The sequence below is a fragment of the Branchiostoma belcheri genome, unplaced genomic scaffold, assembly GCF_001625305.1.
Source record: "Branchiostoma belcheri isolate BF01 breed outbred unplaced genomic scaffold, Haploidv18h27 scaffold70, whole genome shotgun sequence".
NCBI lineage: Eukaryota > Metazoa > Chordata > Leptocardii > Amphioxiformes > Branchiostomatidae > Branchiostoma > Branchiostoma belcheri.
The window spans coordinates 39,252-57,862 of record NW_017804354.1 but is presented as its reverse complement, the minus strand read 5'-3'; the positions used below and the strand labels follow the sequence as shown (position 1 = coordinate 57,862).

The following is an 18,611-nucleotide window of genomic DNA, read 5'->3' as shown; positions in this document are numbered from 1 at the left end:
GCCACCTACTTTGGGGTTAAATAGCGGCGAGTTGCAAAACTCCAGTCAGAAGCTCTGAGGAAGCTGTCTGATAGACATCGAAACGTAAGCAGGTGAGAACCTTACTGGTTGTGTAAGAAGAAAATTCTATACCCTAAGTATCTTCCAACCTGATGAAATTATTTACGGAAAAAAGGCCATTACATGTACAATGTATCAGAGTTTCACAGTGTTGGGATCAGGTACAGCAGGACACACTTTCTGTGCCGCAAGCGCGAATCCAGTCCCCCAAAAAATGTTAGAACTTATTTCCCTCTGAAAAAATATTTCCTGCCTATTGAGGGACACATACCCTACTAGGGTTTGGGTTGGCGTTAGGAAGGGCATCCAGCCATAAAAATCTTGTTTCAAAAAAAAGACTTGCACTTGGTGCAAGCACATCTAACCCCCAGTTCGGAGGAAATGACGTTTAAAATTGGATTTAAAAAAAAATTGTAGTTACGTTTTCCCTCTGTTATATCAAGGTTGTATCTTCATGCTTAAGTCAAGTTTTAATTTTTCCAACATTCATGAAGCGCCACAAGGTCCTCCCCCTAAAAAAAACACCCCCATACTGGTTGAAAGACAGGGCCTTATGCTCAAACAGCCTAGTGAGAACACTGGTGTATTGTACATGTACATGTACATATACATGACATTTCTGTTTGACAACAAAACAAAAGCAATGAAACTGGGGGAATCTCTTATGGCTGCCTGAGTTTCTCCTGACAATTATACATGATTGTACAATGTACATATAGCTTCATGCTGAAACACACTGCCAGTTGCTGCACTTTTCTACTTGGTCTCCAGGTGGAGTTATTTCAAAAGGGGTACAAGTAATCCCAAGCACTCACATGCAACTAATAGCAAGTTAAGCATTGTGGTGCCACACAAAATTGTATGGCTGGATTGTCAGTTAAGAGTTCCTCACCTGGTTTGGCATCTATTGTCTTCAGAGAGCTACTTTTCTTTGTCTTGAGCACCTGTCTCCCACCGGCAACTAGATGTAGATGTTAAAAATGCAGAGGAATGGGAACTTAATATTACCAGCTGTGTTCACAGTTTGTTCATTGTATTGTTATATCCAGTACATCGCAGTAAGTCAACCAGCACCTTAACTAGCCTTGGTCAACAGACTTTTTACTGTAATAAACAACATTGTCTGCCAATATGGCAGGTGGAACATTAACAGATACAAGTGAATAAGGGCCCAATTTGCATAATTAATAAAAAAAATGACATGATTCATTGAAGTGGTAAATGAAATTTCATACATTGTATATACTAGTACTCGACATACATGTGAAATGTAAGCACCATGATGCATATATTATGAAAATATCTTATGAAAGTTTCTTTCCCCAGACCACATTTCAGTATTGTCCACATTTTGAAATTAATGAAAAGCTTTGATATTGCTAGTTGAAAATCAGATAAAGGTATTTTCAGCAGGAAACATCTGTATTTTGTCATCACAAAACCTACTGGTATCACCCTAATGTATGATGTACATGCAAGGTATCCTACAAAAATGTACATATATTTTTCATTCCTGGTACAGTACTGGCATGTCTACTTAAGATACAACACATTGACAAGATCCACAGACACTACAGTCCTGCTTACCTATGTTCCCCATCTCCCCTATTCTAATGATATGTGGCCAGTGCTGCAGCGTCTTGGCAAAAAAAGGGTTGGTGACTCCCAGTACCACCGGAGGGCTGGAAATGAGAGTCTTCATGTCATTGAAGGTGGTCTAACATGTGTCTAGCAACAACAGCTGCCCAGTATGGTGAGGTCCCTGATTGCATTTCAACAGATAATACTTCATGTTAGTGCTGTGTACCGGTTCACTGGACTTGGATCCGGACTTGTTATAATGTTTTAGGTTCATGTAAAAAAAACCTAAAAGTCAAGAACCGAGTCCGGACTTATTACCATAAAAGACCATTTCACATACCCCTTTTCTTTCCAAACCACCTAAAATCTTGCAAAATCTTTGCTGCAAAATTAAGAAAACATTGCCACCAGGCACCGTCAAGTACCGGCCTCCATGTTATGTGGCGTCCAAGTTTTGCCCAAACAACATTGCAAGGTTGCCAAACCCATGGCATATACAAAATTGCATGACTGTTCAACATGCAATTTTGTATATGCCGTGGGTTTAGGTCCGGACTTACAAGTCCAGAACTGAACCTAAACCTCTGGACTTGAATCCAGACCTGAATCTAAATGTGGGTTTAGGTACACAGCACTACTTCATATACATAGTGAAACATACATGTACCCAGATTGACAAGCTTCCAATATTCTTAGATCGACTACATGCAGGGCTTTTTTTGTATACAAGTACGTGCACTGCACAAATTTTACCTGCACCACTCAGAATTTAAAAAGTATGGATCACACTAAACCCTCTTTAGAAACAGTCTGTGCAGGAAATAAAAATCCACTCATACATGTATGCCTACATGTACAGGCTGTATAATATACCCAGTACATGGGCCTGTGCTAGTTAGGTGCAAGTGAACATCACAAATACATGTATCTGCACAGCTACATGTACAATGTACAATGCTCCCTGCACTACCCTGCATTCTTGTACATATGCAAGTGGTATTTTAATCCCTGATGAATTCATCCTACCTGGGCTACATCAAAACAATCTACATGTGAGTACAGTACTGTAGATCCTGTACTTACGGAGCCTGTGTTTTAGTGGTGTACTCCTTAAACTCGCTGTCATGGATGGTGAAGTAAGGGCGGAAGTCTGAACAGAAGCTCAGTGGGGAGATCATACTGAAACATATCAACACACATATCAGGTTTCAAGAACATACACGGCCTAGCTCTGCCAGTTCAGAGGTGTCTCAACACATCCACATAGAGTCACCCGGACATTTTGTTTCACTTGACACTGTAAGGATTTTAGACACTGAACAAGACTATTTCCTGAGAGGGGTGAAGAAAGCCATATACATCAGGGCCCATCACCCTACATTGAACCGCGACGGGGGTCGACATCGTCTACCAGATACCTTTGACCCAGTGTTGAAGTCACACTTCAAAGAAGCCACGTGACAACAAGCTTCACTTCAGTCTACTGAGGAAGACCAGAGTGACTGGTCGAAAGCTCTAGGTGAGAGAATTTTTGTGTTGGACCAAAAGTTTTAACTTTAATGTAACTACCAATTAAATTAACACAGATGAACTTTCATGATAACACACTGTCAGGATGTCATGTTCAGGAATTGTAAGTGTATGCTGTCATTCTAACCTCTGTGAAAGGCAGTTTCACCAGACATATTGTTTGGTGTGTCTGTCTGTCTGGACATACCAGTGATAGTACAAATCACAACTTGATTTGCATACTTAGTGAGGAAATTTGGTTAAAATATTTCACAGATGAGCCACACAACAAAAAGCCAACTTTATGGCAAACTGCCACGGATTTCAACAGTCATCTGAGACCGTAGGAGGTCACAGGTGGGTCATGTTGATATGCACCATGAGGAAATGGTGGGCTTGAGAATCATAGGGATGGCTGCACTTCTTTAACACTAAAAGAACTCTTTATAGGATTTACATGTACATTATGGTATCAAACTTTTTTTCTGGGAAACAGACGTAAATGTCCACTGAGATCCATTTATCAAATCAGTGTGGCCTTTTGACGTTTGTTATGTATAGTTGATGGTGTTGAATTTTGTGCACAACAACAATTGTTGCGCGCCGCAGGACTAGGGGTTGTTTAAACAAAGAATTTATCGAGACCCGACACCCCTCTGTGCGAGGGTTCATATACGTGGCCACCATTTTCACGCCCGAAAACACATAGACAATAAAAACAAAAGAACGTGCATCATCTACAGCCCAATAGCAAAACATACACCGACTCCAAAAAAAATCTGTCCACCCAAACGCGAGAAACAGCTGCGAACATGAAAATCTACATCTCTCACAAAACTCTTCCACGGAAAGATGTCTCCTCCCCCCGGAGGTAACTATAGAATACTACACGGTCAGTTCCGCATCACCCAAGATACCAGCCCTCCTGCAGGTCTGGAGCTGGAGGGAGATCTGATCTGCAGGAGGGCCAGGACCCAGGGTGATACGGAATGCACCGTGTTGTATTTTACTTAATACATGTATGTCATACCCGTGAGAAAACACACATTTCAAACTTCAATTCTAATGTCTGAATCCGGTATTGAATATTTGTGATACGGCCCTTTCTCACTACATAAAACATTTCCAGACTGGGACACCCAGACTGTTATTGTAACCAAGATACGGCTAAAATGTACTCACCTAGTAAGTGCCAAAACTGTTTCAGAACACACAGTTGGAGAAGGTGCCATCACAATTATGGGCTGGGGGAACAAACAAGACTCAAAACCTTACCATTATGATGATATATGTATAAGTGCACTGTCAATACATTGACATATTTGTAACGTAATTATAAGAAAGCTACTGATATATTAACGAAAGAATTGTACATGAACATGCTTACTGCAATTAAGGACTAACCACTGTCTTTCGATGGCAGCTTGTGGGTGTTTCTTCTGTGACATTTCATACATGTGTAAATCTACATTTGGCTTCAGAACTAAGGGAACCTGTGTCTAAAAATGGTGTCTGAATTTGAAGACTTTCCAGGAGAGGAATTGGGAAATGTACCTGACCCCTATGTGGGGGAAACTTACATGATATCAGATTTAGAAGATATCAGAAGCGGAAGTGCTGATGCAGTACCAAGGAAAGCCTCCAGGGGGCCCAAAATCTAATCATTTCTATTTCTAGAGAGACTCAGAGAGATAGTCTCATCAACACCTACCCACCTACCAAGTTTCATGCATGACAATCCATCTAAAGCTTCTTGAGTTATTCGTGCTGAACCACACTACATAAACATATTCTTGGCGAAGGTCACTCACTCACTCAGTCCTCTTGCAACTTGGCAAAGGTAGTAATGATGGCGAAGGTAGTAATGATAAGGGGGCACATCCCAGTTTATTTTGGGTCTCAATTTGATTCTGCATACCCTCAACTCCACTGACCGGCTCTTTCAAGAAATACTTCTTAAGCCAAAACACTCTGTTTGCAAATGAAGGATATCCCTCTAGCTACGAGAACAATAGAATTTAAATTTCTTTCACCTCTCACATTTTAGTAAATTTTTTGGGGAAAAAGAATTTTTCGATGAAAAATAATACAAAAATTGGCCATTTTCACGTGGAATTAAACCCATCCCCCAGAATCTAGCCACCGATATGACTTATATGGTCGGAAAGAGAAAACGCTTGTGTATACTATTATTAAGAAAAGTATAAAGAAAATCCTAACACTGAGATTATCACAATAGCCCGTCGCGCGAGGCATACATGTAGCGACAGCACCCCCAGAACACATACAAGGCATATCTGGGTCATACCGAAGCACCGCGCTCAGGGCGGAAGGACACCCGGAAGTACATGTAAGCCTCGGGCCCAAAATCAATTTTCACCCAAAACAATTGCCACTTCTTACACTTTCCAGCCATGTTAGTAATTAATACCATTTTGCAGCAGATTATGAGAAATGTAAACTCAAACATGAACCATCGAAACCCCTTCGTCACTGTTTTTCCGGGTACTACCTGTCGCAGAAGAATTGGTGTGTGTACGGTTAAATATAGTATTCAAAGTATGGAAGTCTTCATACCTCTGTTGTGAGAACAAGTTCCCATAACATCTGTACATGTGGTAGTACAGGGTGGAGACACCTGGGGGGAAAGTTTCATGATGCTTACAAAATCAATCATAGTACGGCTAACATAACAACATACAAGGCAGAGCACATATTCCTGCACTTCAGAATCAAAGTAACACGTTAGTATAACTGTGCAAAGCTACACAATATAGCGTTAGTAGTAGTACGTAACCTTACATGTAGTAGTAGGAGTAGAATAGACTAACTACATGTACATGTAACAGCTTACTGTCATAAGAATAGCAACAATATGTAGATAATACCTGAGGCAATATGACTTAGCCAGAAAAGTACATGTAGGTCTTCAGTTTTCAAGCCTACGAAGGTGGATCAAGTTTGCATGAACATTACATGTACATGACCAGCAGTCAACGGTATCTAGCGGGTGCGTGGGGGGGGGGGCTCGTCACTGAATGCCATCCAGTACATTTCTAGCGGTGACCGACTTATGAATAATTTATCACGGACCCGGTTCTTTCACTTGTAGAGTAGCCAATTACCACTGATCTGGTGGCACACAATGGGCGAAAACACATACTTCACACCCATTGTTCGTCGATATAAAGCAGTTATACATTACAAAGAGAATTGTCATAGGACTTTCATTTCTTTAGTTTGCAACATGTGTATTGAGAATGGGTATCTTCATAATATTCTGCTGGCTGTTTGTAGAAGAACGGCAGAATAAAACAATACCACCACGACTTAGCAGATAACACGCAATGAAGCCCACTTTTTACGCAGATTGTAGCACTACACAATGTTACACAAACTAACAGTAGATGTTTTCAAGGAATTCACAGAAATAACAAAAGAAAACTTACTTGAAAATATCTACTTCATGTAGCGAAGGCAGCACGTATGGAGCAGGTATTGGAGACTGGAACAGTTCAAATGTACACATCAAATATAACAGTTAAACTGTAATGTTAGGTAGGATTGCAGAATGCATTATAGAAAGGCCCCAAGGGAGAAAATGTAAGAAATAAAAGTGCTGCTCAGTTTAAATCAGAAAGTACAGTTTCCAGACTACATGGCAGCCATCTTTGAAATGGAATTAATTACCGGTCTGCCTATTTACCGGAATACACCGGAAAACACAGTTAAACACCGGAAAACACCGGAAAACACATATAGGAGGCTAAAATCTACCGGAATACACCCTGCACGAGATAACATCCCAAAATTGCTGTGTTTTGCCATTAAATTGCGTGTAAATCGCCGCAGGAACCCGGCAACAAGAAATCATAATTTAGCGATCGGTGGAGGCGACCCGACCAGTCGCCATGTTTGTTTACATTGCGGACTACGATGTTTGTTTAGCGCCATCACAGAAGAGAATTGATTATTCAGATTGATGCGGTTCCCATACACAGTGCACACAACTCCGAACTAGTTGGAAGAAAGATAGTTGCATAGGATGCCCGTGAATGATTGCTACGAGGTCGGTCTGTTGGATAAAAGCGCAAAAATCTGCCAGACATTTTCCGGAAGCAACGCAAATCGAAGGTCAATGACCCGCACAGAGCGAGTGCGTGCGTCAGCGAGCGGCGGCATTTGATAATTTCCTGCAAAGCTTGACACTGAAATTTCATCTGATTTTGCCGAGGACAGCCCTGAAAGTTTTATCGTAGTCGATCTAAAACATAATCGCCAGGATCTGAACATGTTCTCTTCAGCGATATTTAGGCGATCGCGAATCGCTCATGAGCGTCAGGGTACGCTGACTTCGGCACCATTCGATCATGAATAAAGAACACCAAATACACCAAAAATCCGGATAAGAATATTTATTTCCCCAAAAGACTTTTTGAGTTATACATTTATTCACAAGAATTTCGTTATGTAGTGGTGGAAATTAGCGTTATTTTCAAACAAAGAAAACTATTTGAGCGTGCGTCCCCACGCTTGTTTTTGCCGGCAGAGAAACTCAACCAATCAGAGACGCGTAGCAGGCACACGTGATGTAAGATTTGCATATTTTCCCGGGAAAAATGTGTATTTTTATATGTGTTTCTTTTAATACCGTCCAGGTCATACTCATAGTTACGTTCATGTACGTATTAACCTATATTTATATAACGTTAACAAAATTATCTATAAAGGAACTTGATTTGTGTTGAACAGTGACTTCGTTTTTTGTATGCCCAAAATGATAAAGAAAGCACCCGGCCCCCCCCCCCGTTCGAACGGGAAAAAAATTTAGACGACTGGCTAAACACAAAATTGCAGAAAAAAACATAACAAAAAGAATAGAAAGGAAGCCTATGGTTACGACCAGTTCTTCCCGTATACGTCACGGACTGTAGAAGTACATGGCCGGGGCGATGGGGCGCCGCGCACGTGTTAATAATGCAGATTTTACTATTAGCGGGCACGCCCCACCACGCCTAGACTCGATTATTGTTGACTTGTTAACACACTACTGTGAATCCCTAACCTTTGTGCCTCCCATCTATCGTCGATATTAACACGACGTTGCAGTAAAACAAGACTCGGGCGCACGGTAAGAAAATGTACTAGGTCACTCACGTCCCGAGTGCAAAGACGCCCGGTACTCATAGGTCATGCCGACGGGATAGTTCGCCAGCCAGCCGCCGATCTCAGTGGAACCCCGGCCGAAAATAAATACCCCCGTAAGAGTAAACACAGTTCTAAGAGGGTTGGTAAGATTTAAAATGGTCTGCAAGCCGCGTGAACGTTCTTGGTCGTCGTAACGTAACATGAATATAACATGGTAGTTGTGCCTCAACTGATGGCCAGTTCTAATGCACTTTCGGCTCTAGTTAACACAGAAATCTTTAACAAAGATTATATCCATGTAATGCATGCCGTTACAAAGGTTCAGTTGACAGAAATCTTTTTATTTCGTATCACGAAATCTCTTTAAATCCTAAGAAATGCTGCAGGAAAATTAATTTGGAGCGGGACTATACCAGCCTGCGATACGAAGTGAAAATGCGGGGTATATGTACACGGCACGGTTTGCTACAATATTTAGGCCTTTGAAATCTTTTGCCGCCCACCCGGTGGGCGGGGCCAATGCCTGTGCTGAGGGCGTGACGCCGCTCTGTCTGATCAGGACGTGCCGTCGTCTTGGCAACACGTGGGAACGTCCCAGCGACGAGAAGCTTTCCACCTTTGATTTTGTGACATAAGCAGTAGTTTACGAGATATTTTTTAAAAACCTTTTCGCTCGTTCCCGTTCAGAATAGTAAGCCCCAGTAGCCCCTCGTTCTTGTTTTGGTTTGCATCAAATTTTAAATTCGGTAGCACAGGCTCACTCCTCCGCAATCGAATTTTTTTATAAACTAGCTACGCCGAGCTAACTTTTCCGTGGTCCGGCCAGGTTACAGCAGGCAAGGTTTTCTTATCAGCGGGATCGGAGAAACAGTGAAACATATTCAGCAAAAAGGACTAAGGTACTCTACGGTGTCAACATATAATAGGACAAGAAAAACGGTTCATCATTTTTAGAAATTGGCGTCACATGATTGTCACTGAGAAAAAGTGACGGATAAAGGTTCACTAGCGTTATAGCCGGCTGCTAAGTAAACAAAATGGCGTCTGGCCGGGTCGACTCCGCCGATTCATAGTGATTTCTTGTTCCCAACGTCATATAACAAAGTCTTATATCATACCCGGGCCACGATTACGTTCGATAACGGGTTCCGGACCGGGCCGTACTTTACGGTACGGCCCGGTCCGGAACCCGTTATCGAACGCTTACATGGCTTCCATAAAACGACTCGAACGCGTTTCGCCCTACCCGCTTGTGCCCTTTTCGAAAATTCGAATACAGAATCCGGACGTTGGAATAGATGTTGTTGCATTTTAGGGTTTAGTGGCACCAACTTTTGGCTCATCTTGCATTGAAAGGCGTGTTTTCTTGGGTGGGTATGACATAAATAAAATACAACACGGTGTATTCCGCATCGCCCTCGGTCCCAGCCCTCCCGCGAGTCGGATCGCCCTCCGGCCTGCGGTCGTCGGGCGATCCGACCCGCGGTCGGGCCGATACCTCGGGCGATACGGAATACCCCGTGTTGTATTCTATATATATACGACTTATTTCATGCCAGAATGTAGCAACTTGCGGTACCTGCATCAAAGACCTCTTCATTTCGGTAAATTTCACTTCTGTACGGCGATCGCGTTAAACAAACATTTCGTAGTCGTCAATGTAAACAAACATGGCGACTGGTCGGCTCGCCTCCGCGATCGCCGATTCATAACGATTTCTTGTTCCCGCGGCGATATACACGTTACTTCATGTCAAAATACAGCAATTCGGTATGTTATCTCATCATATCAGGGTGTATTCCGGTAGATTTTAGCCTCCTATATGTGTTTTCCGGTGTTTTCCGGTGTTTAACTGTGTTTTCCGGTGTATTCCGGTAAATAGGCAGACCCATTAATTACAGTCAATCCTGCCCAAGGTGACCAACCTTGGAACAAAGAAAAGTGGTTACCCAGGACAGGAGGTCTCCTTGAAGAGGGTTGACTGAAGCACGTCGGCAGAACGTACTGCGCCTGCGCAGCCATATTTTCGCGTTTTTCGTTGGGTTTTTGGTCAACGTTGCATCAGAATTTTGCCTGTTGCAGGGGATATTCTTTCCAACATTATATATAACATTTGAAAACTACTGTCGAAATGCTAACCTTATATGAGCGAATACAACCTTATATGAGACGTTCTGCCGAAATGCTATGTACAATACATTACGGGTTTCGTGCAGGTGCAGTACGTTCTGTCGACGTGCTGTTGACTGATAACATGACAGAATTCATTTCTATCAATATCGATATAAAGGCTGCTACAAACTTAAGTAACTTTAACCGTTTCAAAGCACAGCTTGTTTTGGCCAACTTGGCCTACAACCTGCCAAATGCAAGTAAAACACTAACTTGACCTTTTAATCACATCATGCACTGCTGATGCCTTTCAACGAACCAATCAGAGCACAGGTTATCTGAGGTGAGCCAATCAGAGATAAGAAACGGTAATATTTGCATATTAACAAAATAGCACCCAATCTTGTTTGAAGTTTGATTTCACGTTTTCAGTTTATGTTTCAGATTGGTAGATTTGCCTCCGACCAGTCCGGTATTGGGGACGTGTACTTTAATCAAGATGTGAACTTAAATTGGGAATTCACAGTAAATATACATATTATTATAAACATAAACCCATGTGTTACACATAGAATACAACACGGGGTATTCGTGTCGCCTGAGGTACCAGCCCGACCGCGTGTCGAATCGCCCAAAGGCCAGAAGGAGATCCGATCCACAGGAGGGCTGGGGCCGAGGGTGATGCGGAATATATCGTGTTGTATTTTATTTATGTCATACCCACCCAAGAAAACACGCCTTTAAATTTGCGAAATGAGCAAAAATTTGGAGTCCCTAAACCCAAAAAATGTAACAACATCAATTGCAACGTCCGAATTTTCTATTCAAATTTTCGAAAGCGGTGCATGCGGTTAGTGCGAAACGCGTTCGAATCGTTCTATGGCACATTTGGAAGCCCGGGTCGTACGCGTTAAGAACCCCCGGGCCGTACCGCTAGTTATCAAACGGGCCGGAACACCTGCATCGAACGTAATCGCGGCCCAGGTATGACATAAATTTACATTACAATACAGTCTCAATAGGTAGATTGGGGTAGACTTGATAAGAAATGGTAGTAAAGTCAGAACTTACAGTAGACTGTTGGTGGATAACCTGGACAGGAGTCGTCGCTAACTTGTCCTGTTTGGACGGGATTCGCACCTAAAAAAAATAAAAACATTCATAAGGCCACACCAATTTCATTTGTTGGTTCTCGGATTCCCCTCTTCATTTTTTTCTGATTTGCAAACGAAAAAAAAGTTTCTTGTTCTGAATCAACTCAAATATGCTCATATTTTACCCCAACAGTTGAGGAAAGTCCTTTTCTTCCTAGTTGTTACAGTTTTTCCATCTATCAATGCAGTTGTTTGATTAATAGTTTATATTAACCCAGCCTTTTGTGTTCACTTCATGGCTCCTATTGTAGCATTTGGGGCTATAATAGGATGCCTAGACCTGTTTTTATTTTATTTTTTTTCGCCCTGTTGCTTCATATTTTTTCTGAAAAAATCTGAGAACCAACAAATTAAATTGGCGTGGCCTAACCTTCCCCAGACCCCAGATCACCAAGGCTGGCTGAAGTTCAGGAGCAGTCTGACCAGATTTAGGCCATGCCTACATTTCTATATACATGTAAATAAAAATCTGAATTAAATTTGAGTCAAATTTTATTACCAACCACGCCTCTACCTACTTCCAAACACCAGCCAACCACGACAAACCATCCATCCACACCCAAATGTTGTAGACATGTGAAACATTTGGCTGGTGCTGCCAAACAGTAGCCAAACACCAGCCGACCCAGTCACAGTTGCTCCTGACCTACTCCTACATGGTAGCAGAACACAGTATTAATGGGCGACCCCCGGGGTCTATGACGCGGGTATAGAAAGTAGTGCAGAGAATATTCTTGCAGACTGGGAAGAAAGCCTGATAAGAGCGTCAGCCAGATGTAAATTGTGCTGTGTGGTGTAGGGATGTATCAGGTTTGAGACTGTATGATTTGAATTGTGAAGGTTTTGCAGTTCGTGTATAAATCCACCGTATTACGCAACTGGCTTTCCGGGTGAGTCGGCTGCAGTTCAGGTCACGTCCGTAGAGGGCGATTTCAAAGTGTACGTTATGAGCAGATACGCCGACAGGATTTTTTGGTTTTTGGCTATTTTGCAGTTTGTACCTTCATCTCAAACATATTCGATTTTTGTATTTGTGAAGTGCACCCTACTATAATTTTTACAGAGTCGAAGTGAGTCATCTTGGGGAGCTTAACTATAGAAATCCCCATAGGGCGAAAACTGTGTTCTGCTACCACATGTAACTATGGTTGGGAGAGTTGTGCTAGTGTTGAGCTGACCTGAATGACCATCCCCATCATAGGCAGTGACAGGGTTTCCCCAGGCTGTGGGGAGGGCCACTGGTCTATGTCATGACAGGCTGCCTCCAAACACGGTTCTCCATTGTCAAAGTACTCCGGAGCCACCACCTCAGCCAGGAAGTTGAAGAGGTTGTTGAAGGGAAGTCGAGTGATTAGCACTAGCGACTGTGGGAGGAAAAAATACAAACTGGTTACTAAGGCCATGTTGATTTGATTATATGGATGACATCCGCGTGCGCAAAAATTTTTGTCCGTTCAAAAAAAAATTTTCGACCATACTGTAAATACACCAAAAAGCAGTTACTCAAGCAACTGGATATGATTTTGAAAACGTCAGACGTTTCAGCTAGTATCCACTAGCTTTCGTCAGTGACTGAGAGACCAGAGGGGAAAACAGGTTTATAAGCACAACCTATTGATTGATATGCAAATAAAGTGAAGACAAATTTTTGGAAGTCGAAAAAGGAACAGTATAACAGGAGCTTTCAGACTAATTTGCATCATCTTGTCTTGACTTGTCTGACTTTTGTCCCTTTTTCGACTTCCAAAAATTTGTCTTCACTTTATTTGCATATCAATCAATAGGTTGTGCTTATAAACCTGTTTTCCCCTCTGGTCTCTCAGTCACTGACGAAAGCTAGTGGATACTACCTGAAACGTCTGACGTTTTCAAAATCATATCCAGTTGCTTGAGTAACTGCTTTTTGGCGAATCGTATTACCTGGATGTCTAACCTTCATCGACGCATACTGTAAATAGTACAAAATGAGCGAATATATGTCGGATGTTGCAAAAAAGTATTTTGAAAATAATAGTTATGTCATAGAATGCTGAAATCAATTCAGGAAAAGAAGAAAATGTGAAGAAGTGAAAATTAAGAGTCTAGTACAGTCTAGTACAGGTGTATTATTATTCACCATACCATACTCTGTTTCAGTCAGTCATTTGTTCAGCCTTTATGACCATGTAGACATGCATGCTCACATCAGTTTTAGGGTTCACAGAGGATGTCATCCATATAATCAATTATACCACAAGTATAATGTCCTTGATCAAATCAACATAGCCTAAAGCAATCCAAAAAGGCAGACCTCAGTCAGACTTGATGGCATGCACCACCTTGCAGAATGTACAGAAACTGCAGGCTGGAAACATGCACACAGACAGACAAGCCAATCACAGTTGAAGAAAGTCCTAATCTTCCTTTCCCAGTTTACCCACTGCTGTCTCACCAAAACAGTTCAAATTCATTGTTTGTTAGTTATTGAGTTATTATCATTCTGATTTCGGGCAATTTAGCAGAATTTGAAGATGATGCAAAATAATTTGACAAGTTGTGCTGCATGCAGTGACTTTCCTCTAAAACAGCAATGTCAATCATCAATTTACGTGGGGACTTTCAAAATTTCAGGAGGGCTTTATTTGGCCTATATTTTTTCTTGTAACATAAATTGCGTTGCTACTATAGATCAGAAATTGTCAGCAGTCATTGTGATTATCATTATTGTATTATATTACTTTCTGGAGGTTTGGAATCTCAGATTTCTTGTTTTGATGACAAACGAGTGCTATGCACCAAGCCATGGTTACTTTTTACTTTACTTCTTAAGTTCTGGTGCTATTTTATCATTATGCAGTAGGATTTACAAACAACACGCACACACACACACACATATGCACGCAAACACACATACCCGGTACATGTACACGCACACACACGAACATGCACGCACACACACATACACACACATGTACGCATACACACACACACACGCACATAAATGCAAACACACACACATGCGTGCACACGCACGCACGCATGCCTGCACGCACACACAGTCACACACACAAGTACACATGCTCACACACACATTCATATGCACACACACACCTTCTGGAAGTATCCTCTCCTTGAAGACTTGTCCTTAACTTGACGGAAGTACACATAACCATAGTAATGTGCATGGTCCCGATGTAAGTAGACTGGTGCTTCCCTCTCCCAGTGTGTGTCTGTGTGTGACGGTGCCTTCCGACCAGGACTCTGACGTATCCGGAAACAGAACTGTGTGTCTCCCATACAGCCTAGGAAATAGACAAAACTCACTCTTGTTTTCAAACTACATTTATGTACAAGATACAACAGACTACTGCGATGTGATATGTGAAAAGTGTCTCTGTCTGACAAACTACAAAAACTCCTGAACAGGGCGATGAGACTTATTCTTGGTTTACCATAAACATGTACATGTACACATCATGTTGGGAATGGTCAGTTATCTAGACTACCCTAGCTATATAGGTTGGAAAACTTTATCATCCTGGAGAAACTTGCACCTGCTACAATCAATGTACAAGGCAGTCAACAATGAACTTCTAGAATACATTGATACAAGTAGCTTTCAGATGGCTTCTGAATCTCACAGATATCCCAACAGACACAGTCAGAATCTATCTTTGAACTACCCCTAGTGTGCCTTGAAGTTGAATTTGGCATAGCTCAAGTTCTCCTATAGAGGCCCAATCCTCTGAAACAGTTTGCCACATGCTATAAAGACCTGTCCATCAATGTCCACTTTTAAAATCAAATGCAAAACTTGCCCAGACCTCTGACCCCTCCATGGCGACAAACTTCGCTGGACTATGAATTTGTACATTTTGTTATTAATATCATTTATTATTGCTATTCATTATACACTGTTTTTTTTTCTTTCTCATCATTTTCATTATCATTACTTACATATTGTATCCTAATTTTATTGGTTGTACATGATGTTGATGAGTCAAAATGTGATGGTACAGTTCACTGTAACTGAACTAGAAAATTATGTAACATTGAATGTCAAACCTTCACACTCCAGCCTTGGAACAAGGTAAGGTACAAACTGTTTTTGTATAATGTAATGAGATGTAATAATGCAATATAATAATGATTCTATTGTGTTTTTAGCTGAGCATACGCATCAAATAAGCAGCTATCTTCTCTCGGCAAGCAGCCCACAGCACCCAAAAAATTTTTTGCACACCCAATTTTTTCAGGTTGGGTGCACCTGAGTGCACCTATTCCCAAAAATGAATTTCGAGCCCAGCTCAAGAAGATGGGTTGTGTTCAAGTTGATATTTGTTATTTTCCAATGGTTGACCTCATACAACACCATCACAACTAACCACATAATCAGACCAAGACTCAAGAATTTGGAAATACATGTACATTGAATAGAGGTGTACATGTATCTGACTCAGTGACAGAAATCAGTACTTTGACCCAACAAGTAAGAGAGAGAAGAATCCTTTGATCAATTTTTTTCTTTCATACAGGAATGAGAAACGTTTATCTCATCATACTTACCAGAGTTGGAGTCGGGAAATGACAGGTAACAAATGTTCATTTTCTGTGAAAACAAAATGTAGACACAAATATACCCACATCCAGATCATTGCCTGTAAAATTTCTATGTGTCAGGAGGTATCCAAAAGTCTATCAGAAGCCAGCTGGAAACATTGTGTTTACTGATATAATGAGATTTTCCAGCATACTATTCTTGGCAGAATTGTAACCCTTTGCCTGTGGCCTAAACGTGTCTGCCAGATACAAAATCCTCAAAAAAACTCGCTGTGTTTGGAAATTATATAAACAGGAGAACAACATAAATCATGCAAATAAGGGTCTCATTTGCATAACAGCATTCTTTAATAGTTAAGACAGGGCTCGAAATACCCGTGTGCAATGTGCAAAATGCACATGATTTTAAAGATTTGCACTTAAAAATATTTTGAATGTGCAATTTTGCAGGACCTACATTTTGTAGAGCAGGAGGGGGCATTGCAGGCAAAATCAAATTGCACCTAAAATTTTTGCCAATGTGCAATTTTGCACCTAGATGAAAAAAAGTATTTCGAGCCCTGGTTAAGATAGCGTCTCCATCAAACCTGTACTTGGATAGAGAAGATCATTAAGTTTTGATTAACTGATACAGTTCAATAAGGAACCTTTAGAATATGTCAGTCATAAAGGTTGACATCATCTGGCAAAGGCATAAGATCCTGGAACTCTAGCTGCCTGACATTTTATTTCTTATAAAATTCTCTTACCTCTTTCTCAGACAACTTGATGTGGCCCGGGTAAACCAGCTGAAAAACAAAAGATATATATATAGACTGGTTTATTGTTGATGAACAAATAAATCCCAGGACCCACTGGCAGCCGAGATGCATTCGGCTGAATTGTTGGGTCTGGTTACAAAATACAACATTATTACGATTACAAATGGGCTATACAGGATTAACCAGCATGCACATGACATTGTCAAGTTCTGGGAGGTAAAATGTGATGTCACTGATGGAAAATGGTTGCTTGTATCAAAGACTGGTATCATAGGCTAAGAATGGCAGTAAATGTCAAAATCAGACAGGTTTCCTCATCCAAAATATTTCTTGTTTTGCAACCCTGAAGTTGCATTGGATACCTTTAAGTTTAAAACCATCTGAGATCTGAGTCACCAATTTCATGTGGTACATGTAGATCAAATTAGTATTGCACTGACCTTGGTCAAGCTGTAATGTGATATTAGAAAGCTAACTGCCACTAACACAGCAGTTGGTGAAGAACACTTATTTGTTTGTCACATAAAATCTGTGCTGCTGTTTTGATGTGATCAATCGATTGTATGTGTTGTAGGTGGAAACCTTTAACTTAGTTTAAGCTTCGGTCACAACCCGCCGTACGTGCTTTTTGTACGTACGTTTTATTTTTTAGGCTACGTCTGCTACGTTTTCTTCTGAAAACGTGGGGAAGGAGTGGCATCAACGCACGTCACTCGCACGGTTTCGCAAGGTGTAAGAGTGTGGTCTGCACGCCACGTCTGGCCGTGAGCGGTTGCGTGCATCGTACGTTACGCAAGTGGTGAGTTGTACGTGCTTACAACATACGATCTCTGTGCGATAGCAACTTTACCGTAAGGAGGCCGTACTTACACGTACGTCTTTCGTACAGTACGTACGGGACACGCGCGTCGCCCGTACTCGCACACACGGGTGGTGAATCCGCAGAAAGCACGCAGAAAAGTTTTACATGCACTTAAAGTTCTACGGCGTGTCTGCGTGCTCCCAAATCCACGCACGGATGCCCTGCGTTTGCCCACGTTTTTGCACGTAGACAGCACGCAGATGCACGTACGGCGGGTTGTGACCGAAGCTTTAGGCATACAACAGTCCTTCAATCATCAGTCACTCATAATTATCATTAGGTTCATGCTATTCACCAAAACCTGATTAAAACAGAAGTCCTTTTTGAATTTTTGTATTTTGTTTTGAAAGATTTTCATACATGTAACGTTAATAGTAATCAAAAACACGGGCAAACTTGAAAGCCTAACTCACCTAACTCACTACCCTACAATGCCTACATGTTACATTATATTCATTTGGGTTACCAGGATGTAATGCACGCTATAAGTTACCTTTATTGACCTCTCCTAACCTCAGAAAACTCAGAAAAGCGATTTTTACCGACATTCAACAGGAATGTATCAGAAAACTGACAGAAAAACTACGGTAGACATTGATTAGGTCTGATTTCTGGGTTAAGTCTGTTCTACTGTGGGATAATAAGACTGATAGCATGGAAAAAAATTTGGAATTTGGAACACGCGTGAAAATTTTCCTGCCTAACACACAGGAACACAGCCAAAATCTTATTATATTATATATATATATGAAGTCTGACAAATTGCTCTAGCACCTTGCTGCACCACTCAAAATAGCCTAGTACCATCATTGTTAGCACTGTTGAACAAGGATAAATGACATGTTGCAAATCGACTGCTCAAGTGGACTACACTGACTCTTACGT

At 41.4% G+C, this 18,611-nt stretch overlaps 1 protein-coding gene across 7 annotated transcripts in view; it reads right to left on the bottom strand.

Moving 5' to 3' along the window:
- LOC109484851 (protein DENND6A-like) overlaps positions 1–18,611 on the bottom strand; it is a 28,649-nt gene that overhangs the window by 9,096 nt on the left and 942 nt on the right. For all 7 annotated transcript variants that reach the window (XR_002141097.1, XM_019788206.1, XM_019788207.1 and 4 more), the window contains exons 2-12: positions 16,853–16,891; positions 16,110–16,152; positions 14,655–14,845; positions 12,743–12,928; positions 11,482–11,550; positions 6,600–6,655; positions 5,728–5,788; positions 4,333–4,394; positions 2,725–2,820; positions 1,648–1,742; positions 953–1,021 (exon numbers count right to left, since the gene is read on the bottom strand). Coding sequence is in view for 6 of the 7 variants with exons in the window: in XM_019788206.1 (XP_019643765.1) it covers positions 953–1,021; positions 1,648–1,742; positions 2,725–2,820; positions 4,333–4,394; positions 5,728–5,788; positions 6,600–6,655; positions 11,482–11,550; positions 12,743–12,928; positions 14,655–14,845; positions 16,110–16,152; positions 16,853–16,891 (967 nt within the window). In the remaining variant the exon portion in view is untranslated. The remainder of the gene's footprint in view (positions 1–952; positions 1,022–1,647; positions 1,743–2,724; positions 2,821–4,332; positions 4,395–5,727; positions 5,789–6,599; positions 6,656–11,481; positions 11,551–12,742; positions 12,929–14,654; positions 14,846–16,109; positions 16,153–16,852; positions 16,892–18,611) is intronic.